The 24,045-nt window shown below is 42.4% G+C and overlaps 1 protein-coding gene across 1 annotated transcript in view; it reads left to right on the forward strand.

The window, feature by feature from the left end:
- LAMA4 (laminin subunit alpha 4) overlaps nucleotides 1–24,045 on the forward strand; it is a 105,044-nt gene that overhangs the window by 39,279 nt on the left and 41,720 nt on the right. Inside the window, exons 4-12 of the mRNA XM_009938093.2 lie at nucleotides 524–604; nucleotides 5,693–5,907; nucleotides 9,960–10,055; nucleotides 11,378–11,529; nucleotides 11,669–11,779; nucleotides 15,803–15,914; nucleotides 19,266–19,433; nucleotides 20,010–20,203; nucleotides 22,115–22,231. Of these exons, the coding sequence (XP_009936395.2) occupies nucleotides 524–604; nucleotides 5,693–5,907; nucleotides 9,960–10,055; nucleotides 11,378–11,529; nucleotides 11,669–11,779; nucleotides 15,803–15,914; nucleotides 19,266–19,433; nucleotides 20,010–20,203; nucleotides 22,115–22,231 (1,246 nt within the window). The remainder of the gene's footprint in view (nucleotides 1–523; nucleotides 605–5,692; nucleotides 5,908–9,959; nucleotides 10,056–11,377; nucleotides 11,530–11,668; nucleotides 11,780–15,802; nucleotides 15,915–19,265; nucleotides 19,434–20,009; nucleotides 20,204–22,114; nucleotides 22,232–24,045) is intronic.

Here is a 24,045-nt window from a genome sequence, read left to right on the forward strand (position 1 = left end):
TAAATGAGGATGGCATCACTGAGATCACTGAATACTTCCAGATTGGATTTGAGGAAAACTGTAGGATTTGCATAGGAAACTGCTGCACCCATTCCAGAGGCTACATTCCTGCAGTGCTCACTGCAGTGTCCTTCATAAGCAATATTTCACACCTTAGAATAAGAAACAGGAAGCAATTGGGTTCACATGACATACACATTTATCCTAAGTCCTTTATCTAAAATGTGTGTATCAAAACCTGCAGGTGTGTCTGGTCTACACTGTGAGACAGGTACTTCTATGTATTTGTATTTATAAAGCTACATAGTGCTATATACTGATTAGTGTTTTCTACACTAATTTAAAAGACTAAACAAGGAGTATAATGTAAATAACATACAGAGCATAAGAATACCTATTCAGCAATAAGTAACTGAGAGCCAGAGCTCACACTGGAAGCAAATGTCTATAACGTAATAAAGAAATACTCCCAAGTGTTTGCCATTGCCTGCTATTCTAACTATTCATTCTAATGAAATTCCAGCTTTGCAGTCTCCTGTTACAGAAAAAGTGGAAGCGTGCGCTGTGTCTGTAAGGAAAACTATGCAGGACCCAACTGCGAAAGGTAAGAAACTAATGGGATGACTTACTGGTCAACAATACTGAAGTCCAGAAGTCTTTGAGGGAATCTTCCCACACAGAGGAGAAATCCTGTGCCTGTGTTTTCATCAGGTTGAATCACGTCTGTTAAAGCATCTCATTCAATTCCTACTAAAAACCGTAAGAACTTGCTGTCGAGACATGTCAGAGTAAGACAGACGTGCACATCTGATGTATTTTGATCAAGTACTTGCACTTTGTGTACCTTTATGTGGTGATCTTCCTAAAAGGAAGAATCAAAGTAAAAAATACAGATCAGAAAGAGCAGCTGAAGTGAAAAATAACTACCACATAGATGTCTCCTAAAATTCACGACTCTAAAACATATAGCAGGCTTCTACCAAATAAATTTTTCAAAAGCAAAGGAGAAAATGCATTATCTAGTCAAATTCTTACTGAGCAGATACAGCTTTTTTAGTCAAATTTTAAATGTACTTCACAGACAAAATTCAATAAAGTCAAGCAAACAACCATAGGCCAGTGCTGCTTTTCAATTTTGCCTTATGCCCATAAACAATTTCCAGTAAACATCCTCTAAATAGCAAAGTACACAAATAAATGGAGCTATACAACAGAAATATAACTTACTCTCCTATCTCATAAAGGGCCATCCTACTTGCCATGAACACACATGGATGATTTTTCAATGAATGTCAGAGGCCTGATTACAATTCAGAAATTCTCTTTGAGCAGCCAATAAACTAAAACAGCTCTAACACAAAGACTGAGGGGTATAGGACAGCTCAGACACTGGCTTCCTGAACACCTCATTTGTTTTTTCCTTAAAGCCCCTGAAGTATTTAAGACTTCAGTTCACAGTCATTAATGGACAAGTCTTGAATTCAAATGATACTTAACATAACTGTCAGAGAAAGGAGAAAGGGGATGCTTATGATGCAAAGAGAAATCAATATGAAAAAGGTAAAATGAAAAGTGAAGGCTTTTGCCCTTACAGATGATGTAAAAACATCAGCATATTACCTCCGCATCACTAACATGGTGAGAGCAATAGCAAAATCCCTTTAGACAGATGGCACAAAAACAAAAAAAAAACCATCCTTGTTTCCAGGCCTATGGCTGTATTCTTTTGTTCTTCCAAAATGTCAGGTTTATACACAAAGGATAAAGCAGACAATTAAAAGGTCAGTGGGGTTTCTTAATGGTTATTAAAATGTCAATCTAGACTACAAGCAAATCAAGTCCTATGAAACGAGTAGCAGACACAGTAACAGCAGAAAACAGCATCAGCTTTGTTCTCTAACAGCCACTACCCAGCCTGGCACAGTGCATCTGTCTCAGGGAAGGCAAAGCTGCCTAGATGGGTTAGAAAAGCTACAGAATCAGCCTGTCCCAGTCACCACGTCAAGTCCTTGACTAACTGCTGGAGTAAGTGGCAAGCAGTGGCAAATGGGACTTTCCTTCTGGTCGGCTCCTACTCCCATCTGTATCAGAAACGACAAAAAGCATTCCAAAGACTAATGAGAAAGGTATTGCTTGTCCCTTTCCACTGGCTGAAGAGCAAGTCCCTGCCTCGCACACACTGCTGCTGGGCACCACCACCACTCCCTGCTCCCACTGGCAGCTGTCGCGCTGGCAGGACTAGGCGATCCTCAGCAACAAGGGGCATTGGTCTTGTCCCTCCCTGCAGCCCAAATAGCAGCTCACATCCCCAGGAGAGGAAGGCTACGTCCTGCTCACCACCCACCATCCCAGCTCTCCGCAGCAGTCAGTGACGGGAGCTGCGGGGCAGCGAGCTGCAGGACACCCCTCCACAGGCAGCGTGTGGGATATCCAGAGCAGCACACCGCGAGGCAATCTGCTCCATCTCCTCTGATACTCGTGTAGGAGGCTTTCTTGTGCTGCTGCAGGGGCTTGGCACAAATCTATCCAGCTTATGTTTGCCGCCAAATGGTGTTGTGAAATCACAGACACATTTGCTAAGGAACTGAGAAAACAAGCTTCCCAATTCAAAATTTAGGAATGAAACATTTTGCTCCTGGACTCCAGCAATAAAGCATTAAGGTAGTGGCAAATGAGATCCAGGCTTTGATAACATGCAAATGTTAAAAAACATAACTGAAGAAACGATACTTTAGTGTCCAAAGTCAACAGAGGAAAAAGGTTCTTTGGCATTGCCAGGGCAGAGGAAGTTAATTTCTTACTCACCAATAATTACAGGAAGCAAATATGGCTGTAAAATGAAAGAACAATAACTTAGCATCTTTATTAGGGAAGAGGAAATACTCTTCGCTAGCAACAAAGAGCCATTTATTGATACAACAGAGCAAAAGATATTTACTGCAGGCTGCTACTTTTTCAGACTGTAAAGCACAGAGATGCAGCAGTATGTTTCCACCCAGCTGTCTCTGCTCTTTTCATGTGCTACCAACTATTCAAAAGAGGCCAAGCACAGTCCACCCCTATGAGATGCACTGAGCAGCAAAGGGAAGAGGAAAGTGAAGGTGACACATTTATATTTGGCTTTAAAAGTTTCTATTTGTTTTAGACAGCTACTCCAGATGAGGAGATATGGCTAATAAAAGTGAGTCAGATGGTCATAAAAAGCAGCACTTACAAAATATATCTGTGAGGATGTGAGGAACTGCCCACTACATTTCTGGCAAGTGAACTGAATGGTATATATCAGAAAATAAAAAAAGAAAAAAATCACCTTGCCCTGATGAGAAGGCAGGCACTATGGACCTGCTGGGAATAGCATGCAGTCTTTGGTAGATGCTGAATGAAAGCCAGAGCTGGATAGCTGTAAGCAAATCGCTGGTCTTACCCCAGCTCAATGACTTCAGTGACTTGGCAGGCACATTAGACAGACAATCATCTGGAAAATACTGAACTACAGAAAATGAAAAAGCAACTTTGTAAGATTTTGAGAGTTCAGAAAAAATCAAATGGTTCTATAGATTAAAAAAAAAAAAAACAACATGGGGGGGATGTCTTGTTCAAATGTCATAAACATAATGAAATTCTGAACTTTGGGAAAATGCTACAACTTCACATTGGCTGAAATATTAGAGAATTCTGGCAAGACTTCTGGCATGACTAAATAGTAGCATTACCCATCACTGCCTGCTCTAACCCCCGTGGGAATGGGAAGTGACTCCACCAAAGTCAGCTAAATCACACTCATTATGCTCCATGTCACAGTCACAGTCCTTCAAGGGGTGCACAGAACTCCAGATCACACTTCTGTTCTTTACATCTGGGTCACCCAAATGATAAGATCTACACCAAAGATTCTGGCAGTGCTGCAAAGAGACAAACAGAGCCTTTGCCATTGGCAAAGGCAGTATTTGATGCAGCCAAGTGGTTTATATTAAGAGGCTTAAAATTTTATATGTTTTTACTGTGGGGGCTCAGGACTGGAACATGAACAAAGCAGCACTGAGGAAATTACTTTCTTTACTAAAAAAAACCAGCAAATGTAGGAACAGATCAAAACTGGAAGCTCTTATCAGATCTCGCACATTTTCATTGTTCAGACTTAGCAGAACCTGGATTTGACTATGTTCAGGCTTTAGGAGACAACAGACCTCAGCTCAGGTCCCCAGCCAGAAATCTGCAAAAATTAAATTAAACTGCCTGAAAGCTCACCCTCCCCACCCACAAAGAGCAGAGCAAACAGCATCTTAAAACAGGACTTTATGGATGGGAGAAAAGACAAGGACAGTGGAGTGATAAAACAGGATGAAATAACTACTCCTTATCTAAATCACTGCAACAGCTATTCAGTCCTCCAGTTTCTTCAGTGAGAAGTTGCTACACCCGCTAGTTATCCCCCGCCCCCCACAGTAACTCTTCATTCCCAGTCTGGAGGTATGAGTCCCTGATCTCTGCTCCCCCAGCTGCTGGGTCATGGACCCTCCTGCCACCCCACAGTGACACCATGAATGCCGTGGGGTGCCCTCGTCCTGTCAGCTGTCCCCTCCAGTCCATCAGCCGCTGCCCTGTGCTGCTCCAGCTGCCAGCTCCTCCAGTAACACCCTTGCTCAAGGATTTGCTCCCACGAGCTGCTCCATGCCAACTCTCGTGCTCGCTCTGTTCGCCTCGCTGGTTGTTTTGCAAAAGTTTCTCTAGCTCATGGGATTAAGCACACTCCCTGCGACCAGCAGAAACTCCTTTAACTGAAACCCTCTCCTTTCCAAACGATGACACCAAATCTGCTACCTCTTGTCTTAGCTCAGGGTCACCCAGGAGTGTCAGGTATTGCTGGTTTGTCTAGACTTTCAAAACTCACTATAGTTTCAACATCTCTTCCATTTTAAGATCTAGCAAGCTTTCAGCTGAAATGCTTCCCAAATGTGACAATATATGAAAAGCAATTTGGACCCATTTCAGGCCACCCCTGGAGTCCTCGTTACCCACCTCCCTCTCACCCTCTGTAAACCGGCAGAAGAATCCTCCCGTCCTGGGCTGGTGGCTGCTCTCAGCCTTTAGCCCACAGCCAGCAGGCTAACATCAAACAAATCCGAGACTAGTTCAGTGCCTGTTCTGTTTTTCAAAATCCAGAAACCATCCCAATGCCTCACCATAGAAGTATTTACCATTTCTGGTCAGTACTTTGTTACATGTATTATAATGGAATTAAGGTCTGAACTTCCTCTGAGTTTCAGCAACACGAAATGTAGTCTCTTACCCCAGTTTCCTATATAACACAATATAGTTGGTGAGATCCAAAGCTGAAAGAGATCAAAATAAACACTAGAGCTGCCTCTCTGCCAAGGTCATTCTATCATAGATTTTAAAACAATGGGGAACAAATCATTTTACTGCTAAAGACACACTGAAAAAACAATAACGCAGGCTGGCGTGATTGAGATACCAGGAGTGTTCTAGAAGGGAAAAAAATATAACTGTACCTATTGAGGTCAGAGCACAAAACAGCCTCTGCAGGAATACAGCTCCTAATTTGCCTTCTGTCTATTAGTAGCTGCAGATCGTCATCAATTCCTGGTGACATAAATGAGGTCAGAGAAAAAACAGTACCACAGATGGGAATGTCATTGCTCGTCACCACTGGGCTTGCTCTTCCTTTCAGGTGTGCCCCCGGTTACTATGGGAACCCTTTGCTAATTGGAAGCACTTGTAAAAAATGTGACTGCAGTGGCAACTCGGACCCAAACCTGATTTTTGAAGACTGTGATGAAGTGACCGGCCAGTGCCGCAACTGCCTGCACCACACCACCGGGTTCAAGTGCGAACGATGCGCTCCGGGTTACTACGGGGATGCCAGATTCGCTAAAAACTGTACAGGTACTGTCTGTAGTTTCGTACAGCAGAGGCAAGCAAAACTCAGCACAGCATGGTCTACAGATGATCTCCCAGAGACCAGAGATGTCTGAATCAGCCATCAGACACCCGTGGCCCTGGGAGGAAGGGGGTGCTCCCAGTCACCTACCTGGCGGGATAATTTGGATGCCTGTTTGGTTGAACCATCCCAGGCACTAGCGCTCTTCCCATTGCCCCTGAGGAAGTCTCAAACCCCAGACTCCAACAGCTCAAACGTCTGGGCAGGATGAATGTAGGCACTGTTGTGCCCTGCACCTTCTTTTAAACAGGGGTCTCCAAGCTTTCTTTGGGTGGAGACATCACCTTTGTGTTCATTCACACCACATGATTCCCAACGTGGCACTCTGATGGCGCTTAAAGACGTGAAAGACTTTTTTACGGGAACAGGATCGTCCCTCCTGTCCTGACCCAGTCCCCACTGAGTTTCTGCTAGTTTTCACACTGGTAATGTATTCTGCATCTCCGTTGTGTCTGTGTCATCTTGCTGGTTACTGTATTTCCACACCAGAGATGACTCTACTTTGAAGGGTCTGGTAAAGTGCTACCCAGAGTATCTTACCAAAACATACCTACACAGAGGGCTCACAGATGTTCACATCCTCTAGTATAACTATTCTTCTAATTTATATGGAGTTTGATCAAAACAGGACTTTGGCCTCATGTCATTTGTCCTTGCTTTGGCTCTGGGATTCAAGATTGCATCCTCTTTCAAAGCACCACGGAACAGCCACTGCTAAAGGCAAAATGCTGGTGCTCAGAGCAAGCAGCCTGGGGCTTCCTCCCAAGCTCTTTGCCAGGGTCCTTCCCTCAAGGACCAGAACATGAATGAGGGAGATGAATCACTGCTAGCTCTAAGCCCGACTCGAAGAGAAGGCACAGCCAAAGCACACACCCAACCTGGACCTCTGAAGAGCCCCAGGATCTCAAGGTACAGACCTACAGGCCTCGGGGCCTTAGCAATGTCTTGATCAAACCTACATCCTTCTTGCAACTCATTATACACTTGGAATTTTCTTTTTACTAGCTTACTATAAAGTGCTAAGGTGTGTTTTGGGACCTGCAGGATGGAGGTTGTGAGGATGCTCTGTACTCAAGTGCCCTTAGTGCTACTGTCTTCATTTGTAGGGCACCGCATACAATACCACTAGTGGTTTCTGCCGGTTTTATTGTCCAGTGATGGCTAGAAGTTGAGCGTTCATCTCCAGGATGTATTCACATCGCTAAGTCATGTGCTGAAATTCCATTTACGCTGAACAGGGAGAGATGGTGCTCACACACATTAATCCCAAAAGCTGACCCCAGGTATCCAAACCAGCCAAAAAGACAGCCACTGTAGGGAACAGCATGCCCCGAAACTCACCTCCGGTCTGGATTTAGGCACCCAAGACATGCCTGAAATTCAACATCTCTGTGATTTTGAAGTTGCAAAAGCAAACCTTGTTGATGCACTTCACTGCTAACTCAGTTCACCAGAGATGATTCAACTGCAGTTTTCCCATAAGGAATGACAGGGTCTAGTTTGTGGCTCCTGAATGCCATGAGAAGGAGAAACACGCCCAGCACTTCAACCCAGCAAACCGCAGCAATCATGCCCTGGCCATGTGCAAAAGCAGAGCTTGAAACAGCTAAAAGTAGCTTTGCCAGAAGTCTGAAGATTATAGGGCATTCCAAGTGTCTGAGCAGATTATGCAAGGCATAATTTTGGAAGGTATCTCTGAACACAGAGTTCCTAAATCGAAGTTAAGTCAAACTTTCATCACCTCAGTATAGTTTTGGTTTGTACCCTGAAGGAGCTGCAGGAATTAGACGGAGAATGCCTCGGTATTATTTATGTTTCTGAGGTACAGTTTAAGTGGGGCTTCACAGTGCACAGGACTTCTCTACACAGGTTTTTCATGCAGACTGTAAGTCAGCTTGGTAATTCTCTCTGTTAGGAGATTTCCTTGTAGTGTTTGATCTTCACTAAAAATAAAAAGTGCCCAGGCACTTGAATATGTTGAGAGATACAGCTTTTCTCTGTTTAGGAGTGAATTTAATCTTGTACTTGACTTCAGCAAATCTTGATTTTGAAGCATTACATTTGAGAGAATTACATATTTCTCTTTTCATCTTCATTTCTCCTGAACACCACAGTGTGCTGTACTTCACAGTACTGCCTAGATTGCGTGCACCACTCGACATATCCGTGACATCCAAACTATTTGGGTGGTTTACAAGGCAAGCTTATACTTTGTTTGGCATTTTAGAGCAATTAGGAACTCTTATTTATAAAAATATTGATTCTGAAATAAGACAAATACCTTCTTTAAAGTGCAAAAACACAGAAAGAAACTAGTGTAAGAGAGTCTGTGTATATGGTTTCCACAGAGCACCTCAAAGGATACACAGAACAAAAAGATGCTAGAGAACTAAATGAGCAAACAGCTCTATCCAGCTAAAATCATCCTTTTTTCTCGCATGCAAAAGACAAAATCTGTGTAGCTGTGGACAGTAGTTTTCAGCTTCTTTTCAATAAATTTTTTAACCACATGTCCTTTAGCCACACTTCAAAGCTTTCCACAAATGGCCCTCAGAAATAAAGGTAAATTTTGAAGCTTTCTCCACCAGTAAGCCACAGTAGAATTGAAAGGTTTAATTCCCTACTGAGAATGTGGTACCTCCTAAACAAATAGATGAAAGGAGTGCTTTTGAAATTAATTTACTGTAAGAAATTAACAGTAACAAATTAACAGTAGCAAATTAAAAGTTATCTATTTAAATAAAAAGATGCAATTTTATTTTCGTGCACACCAATCTCATCCAAATTTTAATCTGAAAACTGCAATCTTGCCACCTGGGGATAGCCTAGATCCTGTGATACAGGTAAAGAGAAACCTCTGTTTTCAAATGAGACTTTTCTTTCACTTCTTAGCAAAAGAAAAAAGAACTAAAAAAAATTGTAGATCCAAAAGATGGGAGGCATCCAGTTGGTACAGACTGTGGTGAGGTCAATATACTGATTGCCCCACAAAATTCATAACCAAATTCTGTTCTTACATTAGTTTAAAACCTCAGTAGTTCTACTGGTTCAGTTACACAGAATTACTCCAATATTAGTGCATCATTTTGATTTTGAAGCTATATTACATATTTTCCCTGATAATTCTTTGAATGTGGAATGAGGAATGTAAATACAAGGGTAATTCATAAAGAACAATGAATGGGCTGCAATAAAATGACAGTAAACAATTTTGATATATGTGATTCTGCTGAAACCATGAATCACAAGAGCAAAATGTTCTGCTTGAGTTTCTGTTATTCTAGCAAAGTGTTCCAAGAATATTTTAAACTTTAAAATAATATATTTTAAAAGGCCAATTAAACCTTGAAAGAGACACTTTAGATTAAAAATAATACTTTTTAAAAAGCCACTTGTGCTGGCAATAAAAATGTAGCTTACTCAAGTTTAAAAAAATGTAAAACCTCATTTATTCTTCATTGTAAGTGGTAGGAGATATTTACTTTTTGATATGTTCAAGCTGATGATGGAATTGGAGTCCACTATCAATCCCTGATAGCTGGAAAGCTTACTTAGTGGCAGCCTGACACTACGTTGATAAATTCCACAGGGCCGTGGAGAGATTTGTAACTAATAATTCACTTTAGTTGTACCGCTTTTCTTAGCCCATCTCCTAAACATCAGCCTCTCTAGACGGCGATGCACAACGGCCCAGCTGGGCAACTCTGGCCTCGCTGCCTCTGCTTCTGACCAGCTGGGAAGCTTTGAACAAGTCATTTCAGCAGAGGCTTTCTGGTTCTGTTTCCCACCTTATATTTTATCTGGTCCAATTCGACCGCAGTGCAAAACCCACATTTTTCTACATACTGGCAGAAAAATCAGTCCAAGAAGTCCTTGGTTTTGGTTTGACTACCCATGCACAATCCTAGGTACAATCACTTTGCTAGTCTTGGGAGGGGAAAGGCCAGTTGTACATTTTGAAGATTCTTCTTTCAAAAATCCTTTCTTTTTTCCCCAGAATGTAACTGTGGAGGGAGAATGTGTGACAGCCAGACCGGAGAATGCCTTGCAGACAGTCCTGAAGTTTCTACTGGCACAGACTGCCCAACCATCAGTAAGAATATTATCATGAGAAAATTAATATTTCTCTTGTATTTAGATGCTTACAAATACTAACTTAAGAGCTTGGTTCTCCAGTGGGCTCAGCACTTTGACCTTGGTCCCACAGGGCACTTAAATGTGAACAGGCACAATGTCCCACTGACTGAGTATTTTAATATGTTCTTACTTGCTTGACTGAGTACGTGCATACGTCCAACTCTGTGATACAGACTGAATGTCTAGGTACAAACTGCACAGCAGTAGGGAAGTATCATCAAAGCCAATTCTGTAGACTTTGAGACGCAGGGCCTGTAAAATAATATTCTGGCCCTAAAAACTGCCATCACAACTTTATCTGTGCCATCTTGTGTATAATTTCTGGTTTTCTAGCTGTACATCTGATATAAATTGTCATTGTTGGCAATTTGACATATATTCATCAGTCAGTTGCTTTTCCACCATCATCTCCCCTATTCTAATGATAGGAAGCCTGGGGAGTTTCCAGAAGCACTATGTTGTAACTATTGGTAACCACTGATATTTCTTTAAATGTTAGTGTAATTATGCCTGTTTTATAATGCAGACGGCGTAGCACACAGGGGTTCCTAAACCGACACCCAGAAGGGGGTTGTGTGCCTGGAAGCACGACCAGAAAGAAAACATTTGGGAACTGCTTGCCATCAAGAATACAGACTACGCAATACCAAGCAAAAGTTTCTGTAGGAATCTGAGTTTCACATTCACCTAAGTCTCTTGCATTTAGTGGTAGCACCAATGTCACTAAAAACAAGGTGGCATTGCAAGCATTCAGCAGGGACATGAATATAGTTCTGCGCAAGCATATTCAAAACATGTTATAACGGAGTTTTGAGAAGTTGCCTTCCTAAACAAATAGGCAGCCAAGAGCCCATCTGCTGGACATCCTTACTTCTCATACCACTAAAATTTAAATACAGAGTTTTGGGTTCTGACAAAATGAAGTTGTTTTTTTGACCCTCATTGGTTGTTCTTTGGGCCACAAACATGCAGATCCTCTAGGGAACAGTCAGGAAATGCCTTCTCTCGCTCTCTCTCTCCCTACTGATCATAGATATGCTGCAGCAGGCTCTCAGAGCAGCCCCATCTGGTGCTGCTCAGCTGGAAGCATCATGACTGTACTGTGGGACCTCGGAAGTGGGAGGATGAAAATGAAAAAAAAAAGGGTATCCATGAGGAGCCATCAGTGACAAAGAGGGAACACCACGGGACAAGAGCACTATAATGTGAATTTAAGATATTTGCTGTTAACTGACACACAAACACTAAAGAAAAATGACACTTCTATTTCCTTATCAGGCTGCGACAAATGTATTTGGGACTTGACAGATGACATCCGATTAGCAGTTCTGGCTATTGATGAAAGCAAATTGACTTTACTGAGCATTTCTACAGGCGTCGCAGCTCAAAAGCACTTGAATGACCTGAACCTCACTACCACTCATCTCCAGGTACAAACAATTATGACATTTTTTTTAATGTAATTTTATTCTATGAATTTCCACTCCACTCCTCTAAATTTCAGTCCTTGCCCTCACTAGAGCAATATTTTGTTTTCAGATGCACTGACTTTTTTCCCCCCCCGCACAGGCAGAAATATCGAAAAAAAAGAACCATGCTGTGCTTTGGACCATGCAGGTTGATGATGCTGCAGACAAAATGAATGATCTTGTGAGAGAGGCAGCAACGCTTGATGAACAGGTTTGTTTATAGCCCCCTGCCAGAGCTCTGAGGGTTTGCGGTTTGTCATATTCCCATGCTGGTATAAGAGGTTAGTATAGAATAGTTCCAGTTGTAAGGAGCCTACAACGATCATCTAGTCCAACTGCCTGACCATGTCAGGGCTGAAAAAAATTAAACCGTGCTATTAAGGGCGTTGGCCAAATGCCTCTTGAACACTGACAGGCTTGGGGCATCGACCACCTCTTCATGAAGCCTGTTTCAGTGTCTGACGACCCTCTCAGTAAAAAAATGTCTCCTAATGTCCAGTCTAAACCTCTAGGTTCACCAAACAAAGTGGGAGTGCTCTGAAAGATAGTTGGAAGAACTTTCTTTTTCTGTTTTCTATTTCTAAACTTTCTACTTTACTTTAGCTACCAAGTCTCCTTCCCAGAAAAGGCAGGATGTAGGGCCAAAGTCTGCTGAATGTGGTCGGAGGTTTGCCACCAATCACAAAAAGCCTCCCTTCAGGACCTGAGTTCCCACCTACCCCCCAGCACAGCATGTTTGATCTGAGATAGACACTCTGCCTTTCTACTTCACATTTTCATTTCTAATTAAGTGAAATAACCAACACTAAACTAATTCAGGTTGACTTTGGGAGTATTTGTACTATATCTATTTTACATGTACGCTCTCATAAAATTAAATTAGCCCTGATTAGACACTTCAAAATACATGACGAAACTGACAGTTTAAAAGTTTTTTCACATAACCACTGAGATGGAAGCCTGATCAGCATTCAAGGTATGTTTTAACGCATTTGCGATTGTAAATGTTGCATCCACATTCAATTGCCAGCCTATAAAATTAAGGTTATCTGCTCTCAGCTCACACAACACTTTCGTCGCACCCTAGAACGATACTGACATGATACATGTTAAGAGAAGAAATAGGGTTCAAAATTGCTTCTCCTCTATTTTAAAGAGATATTATTAAACATCTTTGTGTTGCTAAGATATACACGTATTAGTGAGATACATCACTCTACGTTATTCTCAGAGATAACCACAGCTGTGGTAGGACTAGAGCATATTTCATGCTTATTGCAAAATGCCAGACCTTATATTCACTTACCAATTCCTTCACAAGACAAATTAAAATTATACCTTAGACTAAAACTCGAATACAGGAACAAGGAGGAGAAAAAAACCACAAAGGAAGAGGAGAAAGGACTGTACAGAGAGGCAGAAAAGAACATTTGGGTTTGGGTGTTTTTAATCAGCACTTACTTAGCAGAAATGGCACTGCAGAATTACAGACTATGCCTGTGTTCAAGAGAGGTTTGATTAAACCAGCTCAAACGCACACACATCTCTAACTGTGAAAATCCAGCAGAACTCACACACCTCAGTGTCCCTCTATGTAGCTGGCAGGCAGGATGATTAAGGCATTAGGTTTTTTCTAGGAATATTTAGTGAATTTGGATAATAACATTTTTGTCATCTTCAGTACTACCTGGGGATTTTTTAGCTCATTCTTCAGTTTGACTGTCCCTGAACCAACAAATTCAGCGTTTTCTCTGGTCTTTTCTCCCTGGTTATTTCTAGTTCTTGTTCCACATGAATACTTGTGGTTGCTTGTACAGGCAGGCAAATAATGGCCCCAGATACTCACAGTGGAAGGAAGATCATAGTGATAACTCTGAATATATTGAACTTTTCGCTCTTTCAAGGCGCTTTTATGGAAAATGGGTGCTAGGGCCTTGAAAGGGTTTTGCAGAGATATGCTGCATCATCCGTTCAGAGCATTTCATGTTCACGTCTCCATGTCTGAGGGGTTTCTGCAGATTCTGATCTAAAGCCCAAACGCAAGATGAATGCACCAACTGTAGGCAAATCCTCCTGCTAAATGAGAAGAGCAAATGTGAGCTGTAACTCCCTGAGTCTGCTTAGGATGAGCTGAAAGTAAAGCAGCCCATAGCTCGATCCTGAACGTCTGGCAGAGACTCAGGGGAGTCGAGCAGCTTTCCTTCCTGGGCTCTTAGCAAATTTCAGCATGAGCCTCTGTACATCAGTGGGAATCTGAGAGTCCCTAAGAGCATCCCTCACTCATGCTGCTCTGTGTCCCATCAATCTCATGGCAGTCAGCAAACCTGTCTCAGCAACTCCCCATGTGTTCACAGAATCACAGAATGTTCAGGGTTGGAAGGGACCTCTGTGGGTCATCTAGTCCAACCCTCCTGCCAAAGCAGGGTCACCTACAGCAGGCTGCACAGGACCTCGTCCAGGTGGGTCTTCAATATCTCCAGAGAAGGAGACTCCACAACCCCTCTGGGCAGCCTGTTCCAGTGCTCCGTCACCCTCAGAGGGAAGAAGTTCTTCCTCATTTTCAGACGGAACTTCCTGTGCCTCAGTTTGTGCCCATTGCCCCTTGTCCTGTCACTGGGCACCACTGAAAAGAGCTTGGCCCCATCCTCCTGACACCCACCCTTCACATATTTGTAAGCATTTATTAGGTCCCCTCTCAGCCTTCTCTTCTTCAGGCTGAACAAGCCCAGCTCCCTCAGCCTTTCCTCACAGGAGAGATGTTCCAGTCCCCTCACCATCCTCGTAGCCCTCCGCTGGACTCTCTCCAGTAGCTCCTCATCTTTCTTGAACTGGGGAGCCCAGAACTGGATGCAGTACTCCAGATGGGGCCTCACTAGGGCAGAGTAGAGGGGGAGGAGAACCTCCCTTGACCTGCCAGCCACGCTCTTATTAATGCACCCCAGGATGCCATTGGCCTTCTTGGCAGCCAGGGCACACTGCTGGCCCTGTGAAAGTCAAAAAAAAAGTCTGGCAAAGAAAGAGTAAGGGCAAGCGTGTGTAAAAATGGCAAGAAGTTTCTTAAAATGCGCACGAAGCGGCGATGCCGAGCACCCGCTGGAGACCCCGGTAGCAATAACGGAACGCGAGTAACAACCGCAGCGCTCGCCCCTCACAGACTGACGCCCCAGGGCACCGCAGCCCGCCCCGGCCCCGCTGCAGACCCCCGCGACGGCCCCTCCGGGCCCCCGCCCGGCCGCCGGCCCCGGCTCTGCCCTCGGGCGCCACCTCGTGCCCGGCCGCCCCGCCGGCAAACCGCCGCACGCCCCCCGCCCGCGGCCGCCGGGCAGGCCCCGGTGAGGGCCGCGGAGGCCTTCGCCCTCCTGCCGGGACCGAGCAGGCCTGAAGTGAGGCCGCCGGCAGCCCCAAGCCCGGCAGCTGACTTCGCAAAGGGGATTTTTGCTGCCGCAGCCCCAGCGGGGACCGCGGATCAAGCACACAGCAAGGCCCTGCTGCGGGCTTCGATGCCCGCACACACAGAGTGAGGGTCCAGCAAACATCGGCATCACGCCAGTCATATTTTTTTCTCCTTCCTGGGAAATACCAGGGAAAATTAAATCTGAGGGCTTCCAAAGTCAGTGGCCTTCTAGTAAGCACGATCATTATGGCACAGTAAACGTTTGTTTCCCCGAGACCCTCAGCCGGTGCCTCGCCACACAGCCTGCCCGGGGACCAAGTGACCTCACATCCATACAGGGGGACACAATGCAGTAACAGTACAGGAGCGTGGCTGTGCCTGTCAATTTCGAATCCTCATCTTTTTTCATCGTTTTAACAAGTTGCAGAGCTCACTTGAGGGAGACACTGATCTAAAAATGGTTGTGAGCTCGACGCATCACTCTTCAGTCTCTGTGCTTACTCAGGAAACGCCATAGCCAGCAAAGCGAGCAGCCCCGCTGAACGCCTAGGAGACTCAGCAGATAGGAGTTTTACAACTGTACATAATTTATGACAATCTGATTGCAGCAAAGGATGGATAAATATGGGACAGATTGTAATCTCTCACTCTGCAGCTCTGAGAATACCGAGAAGACAGCCCTTCACTTCGAACACCTCTGTAAATACCACTTTATATGATAAATGGACTTTCACATGCTCATCAGGAAAAAGCAAAATGTGTGTTTACACTGCTCATCCTCACCCATACATATGGATCTGAAAAGAAATCTAATGTCTAGCTCACATGGTTTATTCATAGGGAAATGAAGCATCCAGCAAAGGCCTACTGGTACAGAAGGAAACCATGGAGACCAACAACCGTGCTACTCAGCTTGTGCAGCAGCTCAGTAATATGAGGGATAACGTTCAAGGTAAATAGATTTCTTCCTGGTTCAGCTCAATGTCAAGCACGCATTAATGAAACCTCCAGCAAAAAAATGTCATAGCACCTGGGCACTGCCGCAAAGCAACCCACACATAAAGCTTTTACAGCGTGCCATGCATTGATGAAAAGTTGTCTCTTAAAAGCCAGCTGACACCAGGGGCTGACTTGGTCTGACACCCAGAACAAGAGCTTCTCTTTCTTTTTTCTCTCTTTGACAGAGTAATAATAACTAGGTTTCACAGAATCACAGAATCACAGAATGGTAGGGGTTGGAAGGGACCTCTGTGGATCATCATTTACATTAAATATTTTACATTGAATACTTTAAGATAATTCAGCTTGCAGCCTTTGTTTGTTTGAATAGCTGCTCAAGGTATTTATATACACTTGTGGTAAAAAAAAAAAAAAAAGAGTCAGTATGAGATTGGGGCAGGATGAAGCCACAAACACAGGTATAGGATCAGAGTGCTCTGTGTCTCACTTGTCAGCAGATGCAGGCAAGTGCACTTTTCCCATCCTGCTGATAAGTAATGGAGGCCACATGGAGAGCTAGACAGAGTTTTTAAAAATTGTGTTTTCCCTTTTGAACCCATGGCAGTCAATTAGGTTTGATTAACTCTGGTGATCACACTGGTGAACGCTACTTTTAATCCAGTTTTTGACTTTTAGCACACTGTTGATGAGTAAGATTGTGCTGGTTCATATAATTTTATGCAGATGCTTCTAAAAAGAAAAGGACACTCAATAGTAAATATTTTGGTGAACTTACTGCTTTCTCAAGCTCAGTGTGGGAGGTGGTGGTGATTTTCTCCTCAAGTTGCTTATTGCTTCATCTCACCAGAATTTCCAATTTAGTTTGGGTCCAGACACATCTGCAAAACATTACAGACTAGCTGTTGTCCTCATGGTTTTGGGTTTTTTTCTGAAATACAGAAGTAGAATTGGAAAAATGCATTTTCATTGCCCTTTTTTTCCACAGAGAAAGCCTGGCCTCTAGTAAAAGGCAGAACTGTAAAATGTGTGGCTAGTGCAGACAGTCAGAAATGGTTATAGTGATGCTGATTCATAGTAGGAGAGGTAAGCATGATGATAATGATCTCCCAAAATTAGGAAAAGAGTGAAACCAAGAGCTTTTTAATGTTAAAATGTTGAGACAAACTGTAATTTATTGTCTCAGTGTCCTGCTCATCTGTCCATATGACGTGAGGGGATGCACATAAAACACACAGTCCATCTTTAGGCAACATGGTCGAGCAATAAAAGCATCTCCAGAACTAGCATAGGTTTCAAAACATAACTTCTTTTCTGACTGTAAATGTATGTATTTTACACCTTCTCAGATGCAGATTTTTTTTTATTTAGACTCTGCCGAAACCTCTTGCATCGTCAAGAATTTTTACTCTACTATATATCAAAGGATAAATGACAACAGTAAACACCTTCCCAAGCAAAACTGCTCTTAAAAAAGGTTTCCTAGTCAGAGATGATCACCTTCATCAGTAATATCTATGACATATCATTATCATGCCGATATATAAAACTGAGATTAAACCAATTGTAGCCTCTTTTTCTGTACCTACAGAAAGCAATAAAACCCCAAATGAACGCACTGAAAGCATCCCTGTCCTCTGTAGACCTGCGTTATGACAGCCTTCATCCTGCTATAGAGTACACTGATTTCTCCCAGTTTTTGGCAAAGCCAACGGTATATGAAAGCTGTATATGGCACCAGAATGGAAAAGCTGACTGGCAGTTGAACAGCCCTTTTTCAGCTAATAGAAATATTTGATTAACAGACTCGAGCAGTTCTATTTTAGAGCAATTACTGCAAGCTCTGTGGCAACTTGTGTAAGGCAGAGTGGTTACATATCAGCTGTTGCTTATCCTTATCTCCATGGGTGCTTCAACCATTACTTTACTTCAACATAGCTAAGTTAACATATCCCGTTACACAGAAGAGGCAGGCTGAGACCATGCTCACAGGATGTTAGATTTGTTCTACCTTCTTACACCTGTGACACTAAACCACCTTTGCCTGGTCTTCCATCACATTTTATTTCTACAATTATTGAGCAAAAGTGTCAACATGAGCCTCATTGTATGTCACCAACAGTAAGAGGCTGACCTCTGTGGATAGTCTTTTTCTATTATTAATTGTTTCAGGCCAGGAAAGGCAGAAATTTATCTAGTCTGGTGCATAAATAGCATGCTTAGGTTGAGCTATCATAGAAGAAGCCACACCCATGGCTGTAAAGAAAAGTAGAGTGCTTGTTCACCTAGCAAGGAGTTGGAGACAAGTGGGTGAAAATTATTATTTCCACCATGCTCAAAAGTATTCCTCTGCAGGGTCATCACCCCTGTAGAAGGAAAGCTACTCTTCACTGAAGGGAAGGTGTATGTGTGCACACACACGCATGCGTGTGCCAGAATGAGAAAGAAAAAGAAGTCCACGGAGCCGCTGGTGGTGATCAGTTACTGCTCAGTATGAACCCTTACAGCTTCACTAATGAGCTAAGGGGCCAGCCAGAAACTGCATACAAAGAGTCTGGCAAAGAATCAGTCGTGCCACAGTTACCCATCTATTTTTTATTAAAATCTTACAGACGCATAGTGCTGGCTTTGCCAGCTCTGGTTATCCACAGAAGTAGTGATGAACACAAGCCAAATCTATTCTCACCGCAGGGCATAAAAGAGGAGGTGATATCAAGGCCAGGGAGCTCCCGCTCAAAGTGGGTAAACTTTGTAATGCCTGCACCAGGAATGGCAAAACTCAATTTCAGCTGCAAGGATCCAAGAATGTTTTTGAACTGAGACCAAAACCTTGAAATAGTATCTATCTCCAAACCAGCTAGGCAGTATCAGGCCAGAAGCCATATGTTACTTCTTTAGGGTGCCTCAAACTTCTTCAGATGGGAAAAAAGGTTAATTCAGTCTCCTTGCCATTGCTGTTATTTAATAAACACGACATTTTTTGCAGCAGCACTTAAAAACCACAATCCTGGATGAAAGCCCCAGCCTGCCACATGCCACAGAACTCAGAATTAAATGATGATCCCAGCCTGTAAGAATTGCCAAGCCAAATAACACACACTACCCATGCCTGCTTAATCTTATCCTCTTCTGATGAGACCCACACATATACCAGAAAGTGTGATTTATTTACAGGTTTAATTACAAGATTGCGTTAAACATAATAATTATCTATTATAGAGCTGGAAGATAATGAAAACTTTCTTTTGCTACCAGCATGATCTGGATTTGCAAAAGTAAAAGTACTCCACAGTATTTACTTCTCTGTAGCCATGCTGGATTGACCATCTGTTCCCTTTTCCCACAGAAATCAGCAGCAAGATGAAATACTATGCAATTCAACAAGAGTTGAGCCCTCAGGAAATTGCCCAGAAGCTGAGTATGGCTGAGGAGATGCTGAAGGAGATCAAACGCCGTAAGCCTTTCACTAACCAGAGGCAACTTGCAGATGAAGAGGAAGACGCAGCGGAGGAGTGTGAGTTTTAAATCTGTTTTCCTGTGAGAGTGTGTGTGTGTGCATGTGCCTGCGCACGGCAGCACCTCAGCGATAGCTGATTAGGAAGGTTCTTGCCAGGGCTGGAAGTGTTCGTGTGAACGTCTTCCTTCCCCCCTGCCAGCTCTGCCATGGGGACAGCAAACTCCAGCAAAGAGAAAAACTGCTGGAATGGGAAAGAGTGGCAGCTTAATTCTCACAGCTGGGTGACCATGACTCAGAACTCCCGGGCAATGAGGACTGTCTTCTCCAGAGTAGCCTGGTTAGCTGTGACAATGAAAAACAAATGAAGAGCAAGGACAGCCAAACCTAGTTTACTTTAGGAAAAGCTGATCAAGAGGAGGAATTAGTGGGATTAAAATGAGATACTAAAATGAGAGGCATCTTTCCTTTTCAAAAGGGGAGGCAAAACTAAAATTCAGCTTTAAGATCTCTCAAGTGAGCTTTTAACAAATGTGTTTTACTGTCCCCTGAGTAACAGCAACAGAAATTGCATTGGTAAATTTTGTCAGAAATCCAAGCTTTGGATTAATCAGTGGCCTCTGATTTTTATCCCAGTGCTACAGCAAGTTGAAGAGTTTCACGAGAGGTACAATGACACCAGATCTCTAGTATCTGATGTGCTGGAGCAGCTCAGCAAGCAGGATGTGAAGCTGTCAGACCTGGAGGAGGCATTAGACCAGGCGCTTGATTATGTTATACAAACAGAGGATATAAATACAGAAAACACAGCCAATCTTCAAAGGCATGAGGTACTGTGCAGTACATTTATCATAACTGCTGTCTGTGAACACTCCCATCTCTGGCAGTGCTTAAAATAGTAGATTGCAAACGATTTAGAATCAGGAATCACCACACTAAAAAAGAGTTTCTTCGACCACTCAGAGGGATGAGTTTGACTCTCCAGTTGTAAGAAACAAGTTGTGGAAGTGTAAAGTACTACTATTTCTCCATGGAATGACAATAAATGACAGGTTTTGGCATGGCATGTCTCAGCAGGCCAAGGAAGAGATGGATACTAATGCCTAAACTAGGAAAACATATTACAACAAAACCCAAGAAGCTTAAACTTCCATGTAGCGTGACTGCTGTAAATATTGTGGTGGGATTGTTTCACCTATTATGTACTGATTTATAATGTGGAAGGATTTCATGCTCACAAAAGTAATCATATTCTATTAAAACTTCCATTTATAAAGATTCTGGACTGCATTCATGCCCTGGGCTGTGAATGCATTCATGCTCTCTCGTCCAAACTTTCTCTCTGGTCCTCTTTAAACAAAATGTGTCCCCATTTTTTCAGGAAGAGCAAACAATTGTCCTTGCATCTTCAAGCACAAATCCGTTCACTAACTGCTCCACAACAGGTATCTTTAACCTGGGTTTCCTACTTGCTGGGTGAACAGCCTAACTATAAGGCTACAGCAGTTTTTCCTTATGCTCTGTTCAAATGAATAGTTTCAGTATTTTGAACAACGTAATCTTTCCAGAGGAGAGCTCAGAGGAGACCTGTCCCCTACAGCACAGAAGGGAGGCATGTTTGCCTGCAAGTGGTGGTATTAGGTTCAAATCCCATCTGGCTGATGCGGAAATCGAATTTTCAGGTTTCTTATCCCCGAAAAGTACACAATCCATCAGCCATACAAGACTATCTTTTCTCCTCCCAGCAGTTTTGTGACTCTTCCTCTGTTTTCTTTAGTTTCCTTTAAGGGATGTAAAACCAGAATGTCCAACCTAAAACTTGTCATTTATTTTTTCAGCGAGGAAGAAAATTACAAAAAGAACAATTCAGGACCATTTGAAGCGAACTGTTTTCATTGCAGTGGCTGTAATTGCTGGATTCTGAAGGACAGGTGTTCAGGGAGCAATTTTGTGATTTGAAGAACAATCTTGCAAGTTCAGGCCAACCTCTGGGTTTCATAGCATCAATGGCTGAGTTTTGAGCTCTTGAAATTTGCAGTGCTAGAGGTTCATGCTGATGTGGAAGGTCTAATAATTCAATAGAGAAATCAGGCATGCTGTTCTCGTGAATTCTTCTACAAGCAGCTTGGGATCCTTATGTACAAAGCCTCTTCTGTTGTTTCATTGTTTCATAATTACAGTGCCAAGCTGCAGCTCGTCTCGCATTTATGAAGTAAAGCCTGAAGTGTGTAGTCGCAATTGTTCACTGTTTTTAACCAGTTGGATCTTGATTATTCCTCACAATGAAGGCAGATGCTGTACAAAAGAGATTGTTCACATTAGTTTGACTATTGACAAGGAAAAGAGATCTCTGAACTGTAGATTTTAAAAACCTCCAGAAAAAAACTAGTCTCCAGACCACTATGAAAAATCAATGTTTAATTTGCCTCTGCTGGCAGTGCACTGAATAATGCTTCATTCCAATAACTGCTCATGCTGTAATATAAAATGAAATTAATAAATTTTTTAAAACCCTAACATTTCTTCCACAAAGACAAGAAAATGCAAAGAGTCACATTATAATATGCAGCTATTCGAGAAGTCTGGGAATAACTTAAGATTTTAAATTTGTCTAAAATCTATTTAGATCATCACTTCATCTTTTGAATTAACTTTAATAAATGTAACAAAAATGGTAACACTATTTTAGCAATGCATAGATGGTTTTGGATGTGATTTAATTTAATTTTATTTTTTTGTAGAAACAACATGAGAAAATAAAAGAGCAAATAGATGAAGTGAATGGCATTCTGCTAAGCGCCACAACTATTTTGGCAGGACCACAAAAGGTCAACTCTGAGTTAAGTGAGGTAATAAAGGTAGGTGCCTCGGTGACTTGTTTAAATGATATATCCCGATTTTTTTAAATCATGTGTTTAGACCACTAAACAAAAACCTAATTTTTTATACTGCTTCAGTGAAATAGTGATGAATACTCCCCAAAAAAAGTACAAATCTTCCTGGATTAAAAGCTCTGTAATTACATCTTCCATCAGTAAAATAATTATTTTATAACAACACCTTACTGTAGACAGAGCTGAATGAAGGATTTTGCTGTAGAGTTCTCAATTATTCCATTACAAGCAGCTGCCAAAAGATGCTCAGGTAAAAGACTGCATTAAATGCTAAATTCCTTTTCTCATGCCTGCAAGTGAGCATAGGAGAAGGTTAAAGATCCCAGGTATCAGTGTTAAAACCAGACACTGTCTGAGTGTAAAACATATATAAACAGATTGTCTCACAGAAATCCTCTTCTGGAACTGCAGACTAGTATCCAGTGGTTGGATTGAGGCAAGGTATTGTAGGAAATTTTTAGAAATTTTAGGATTTTGGACTTCCTGTGCAAAAATGAAGAAAATTAAACTGGGATTTTTCTAACCAAAATATTTACCAAAGCTTCTTTTTCTTCATGTTTTGTTTTTAAGATTTTGAGATAGTTTAAGACAAATGAAAATTCTACACAAACACTCATTCTGGGCATAGTTGCCCACTTTTTTTAACACAAAAGCAAATATCAAAAGTCATTAATTTTTCTTTGAAAAATTTGAGAAAACAGAAAGAAGACAGCTTGCTTTATAACTATCCCTGGGTGATCAAGCAGTATGACTTTTTTTTCCTCTGTGTTTTGTGCAAAACAAATTGCTGCAGTTTATCATTTCGGGTTCCGTACTCCTGTGGATAAGTTTACACATAGGGGACATTCACACTGCAGGGAAGGAAGTAGCATGCAAACATCATACATCTTCCATCCTCACCAGCAATAAGTATTTCCACACTTCACTCATTCATCCTTTTTCTCTCCCTCCATTTCATCCTTTTTTCATGTACTTTGAGGTCCCATTTATAATCTTCAAACATACCAGGAAGCTTGTGTATTGGAGAGAAGGTGAATGGAGGCCCATTTGGTCTTCCCCACAGGTTTTTCATATGAGGAAGAAGTATGGCTAAGGCAAAGGGATACTACTCCTCCTTTCCTATACATACATACATGTGGTATTTAGGTGGATTGATTTACAAAGCAGACTAACCCAAGATGTCTTAGAGTGAAGGATGTCTCTGTGCAAGGAGACAGAAAAGGGCTAGGGCCCATTTTCCACGATATGGCGCAGCTCACAGCCATACAGCTAAACTCTCTGCCCCTCTCCAGCAGCTGCCAAATTGTCCCAGGGCACAGGCACTGCCCCACGCCATTCCCCAGGGAGACAGGTTTGGGCGAGTGGCAGCTGGCCAGGGCCAAAACCATGCCAGGGCCCACTAAGGGCATGATGCATAAGTCCACCCACCCCAGAACTGTTCAGTTTACTTGTATAGATATAATTTAGAAGTCCCAAAAACTAATTTCTGGCCTGCAGGCTTCACAGAGAAGAGATAAAAAAAAAAATTAAAAATGGGTCCCACTTCCTAGTTTAACAAGAACCACAATGAGAGAATTTTTCCAAAGATCTGGTTTAATTATTTCACCTATTAGGAATTCACTCTGAAAGACTTGTCATTGGCACCATTCCAGAGCAAACATAAAGGATAGTAAGATATTTCTCAACTGTCTCTGTTTGGTATTTTACACATATCTCTCTAATATCTTTTTAAGGGATTCCTGGGATTTTGGTTGATTTTTATCTTCCTATATTTCTTG

The sequence above is a fragment of the Opisthocomus hoazin genome, chromosome 2, assembly GCF_030867145.1.
Source record: "Opisthocomus hoazin isolate bOpiHoa1 chromosome 2, bOpiHoa1.hap1, whole genome shotgun sequence".
NCBI lineage: Eukaryota > Metazoa > Chordata > Aves > Opisthocomiformes > Opisthocomidae > Opisthocomus > Opisthocomus hoazin.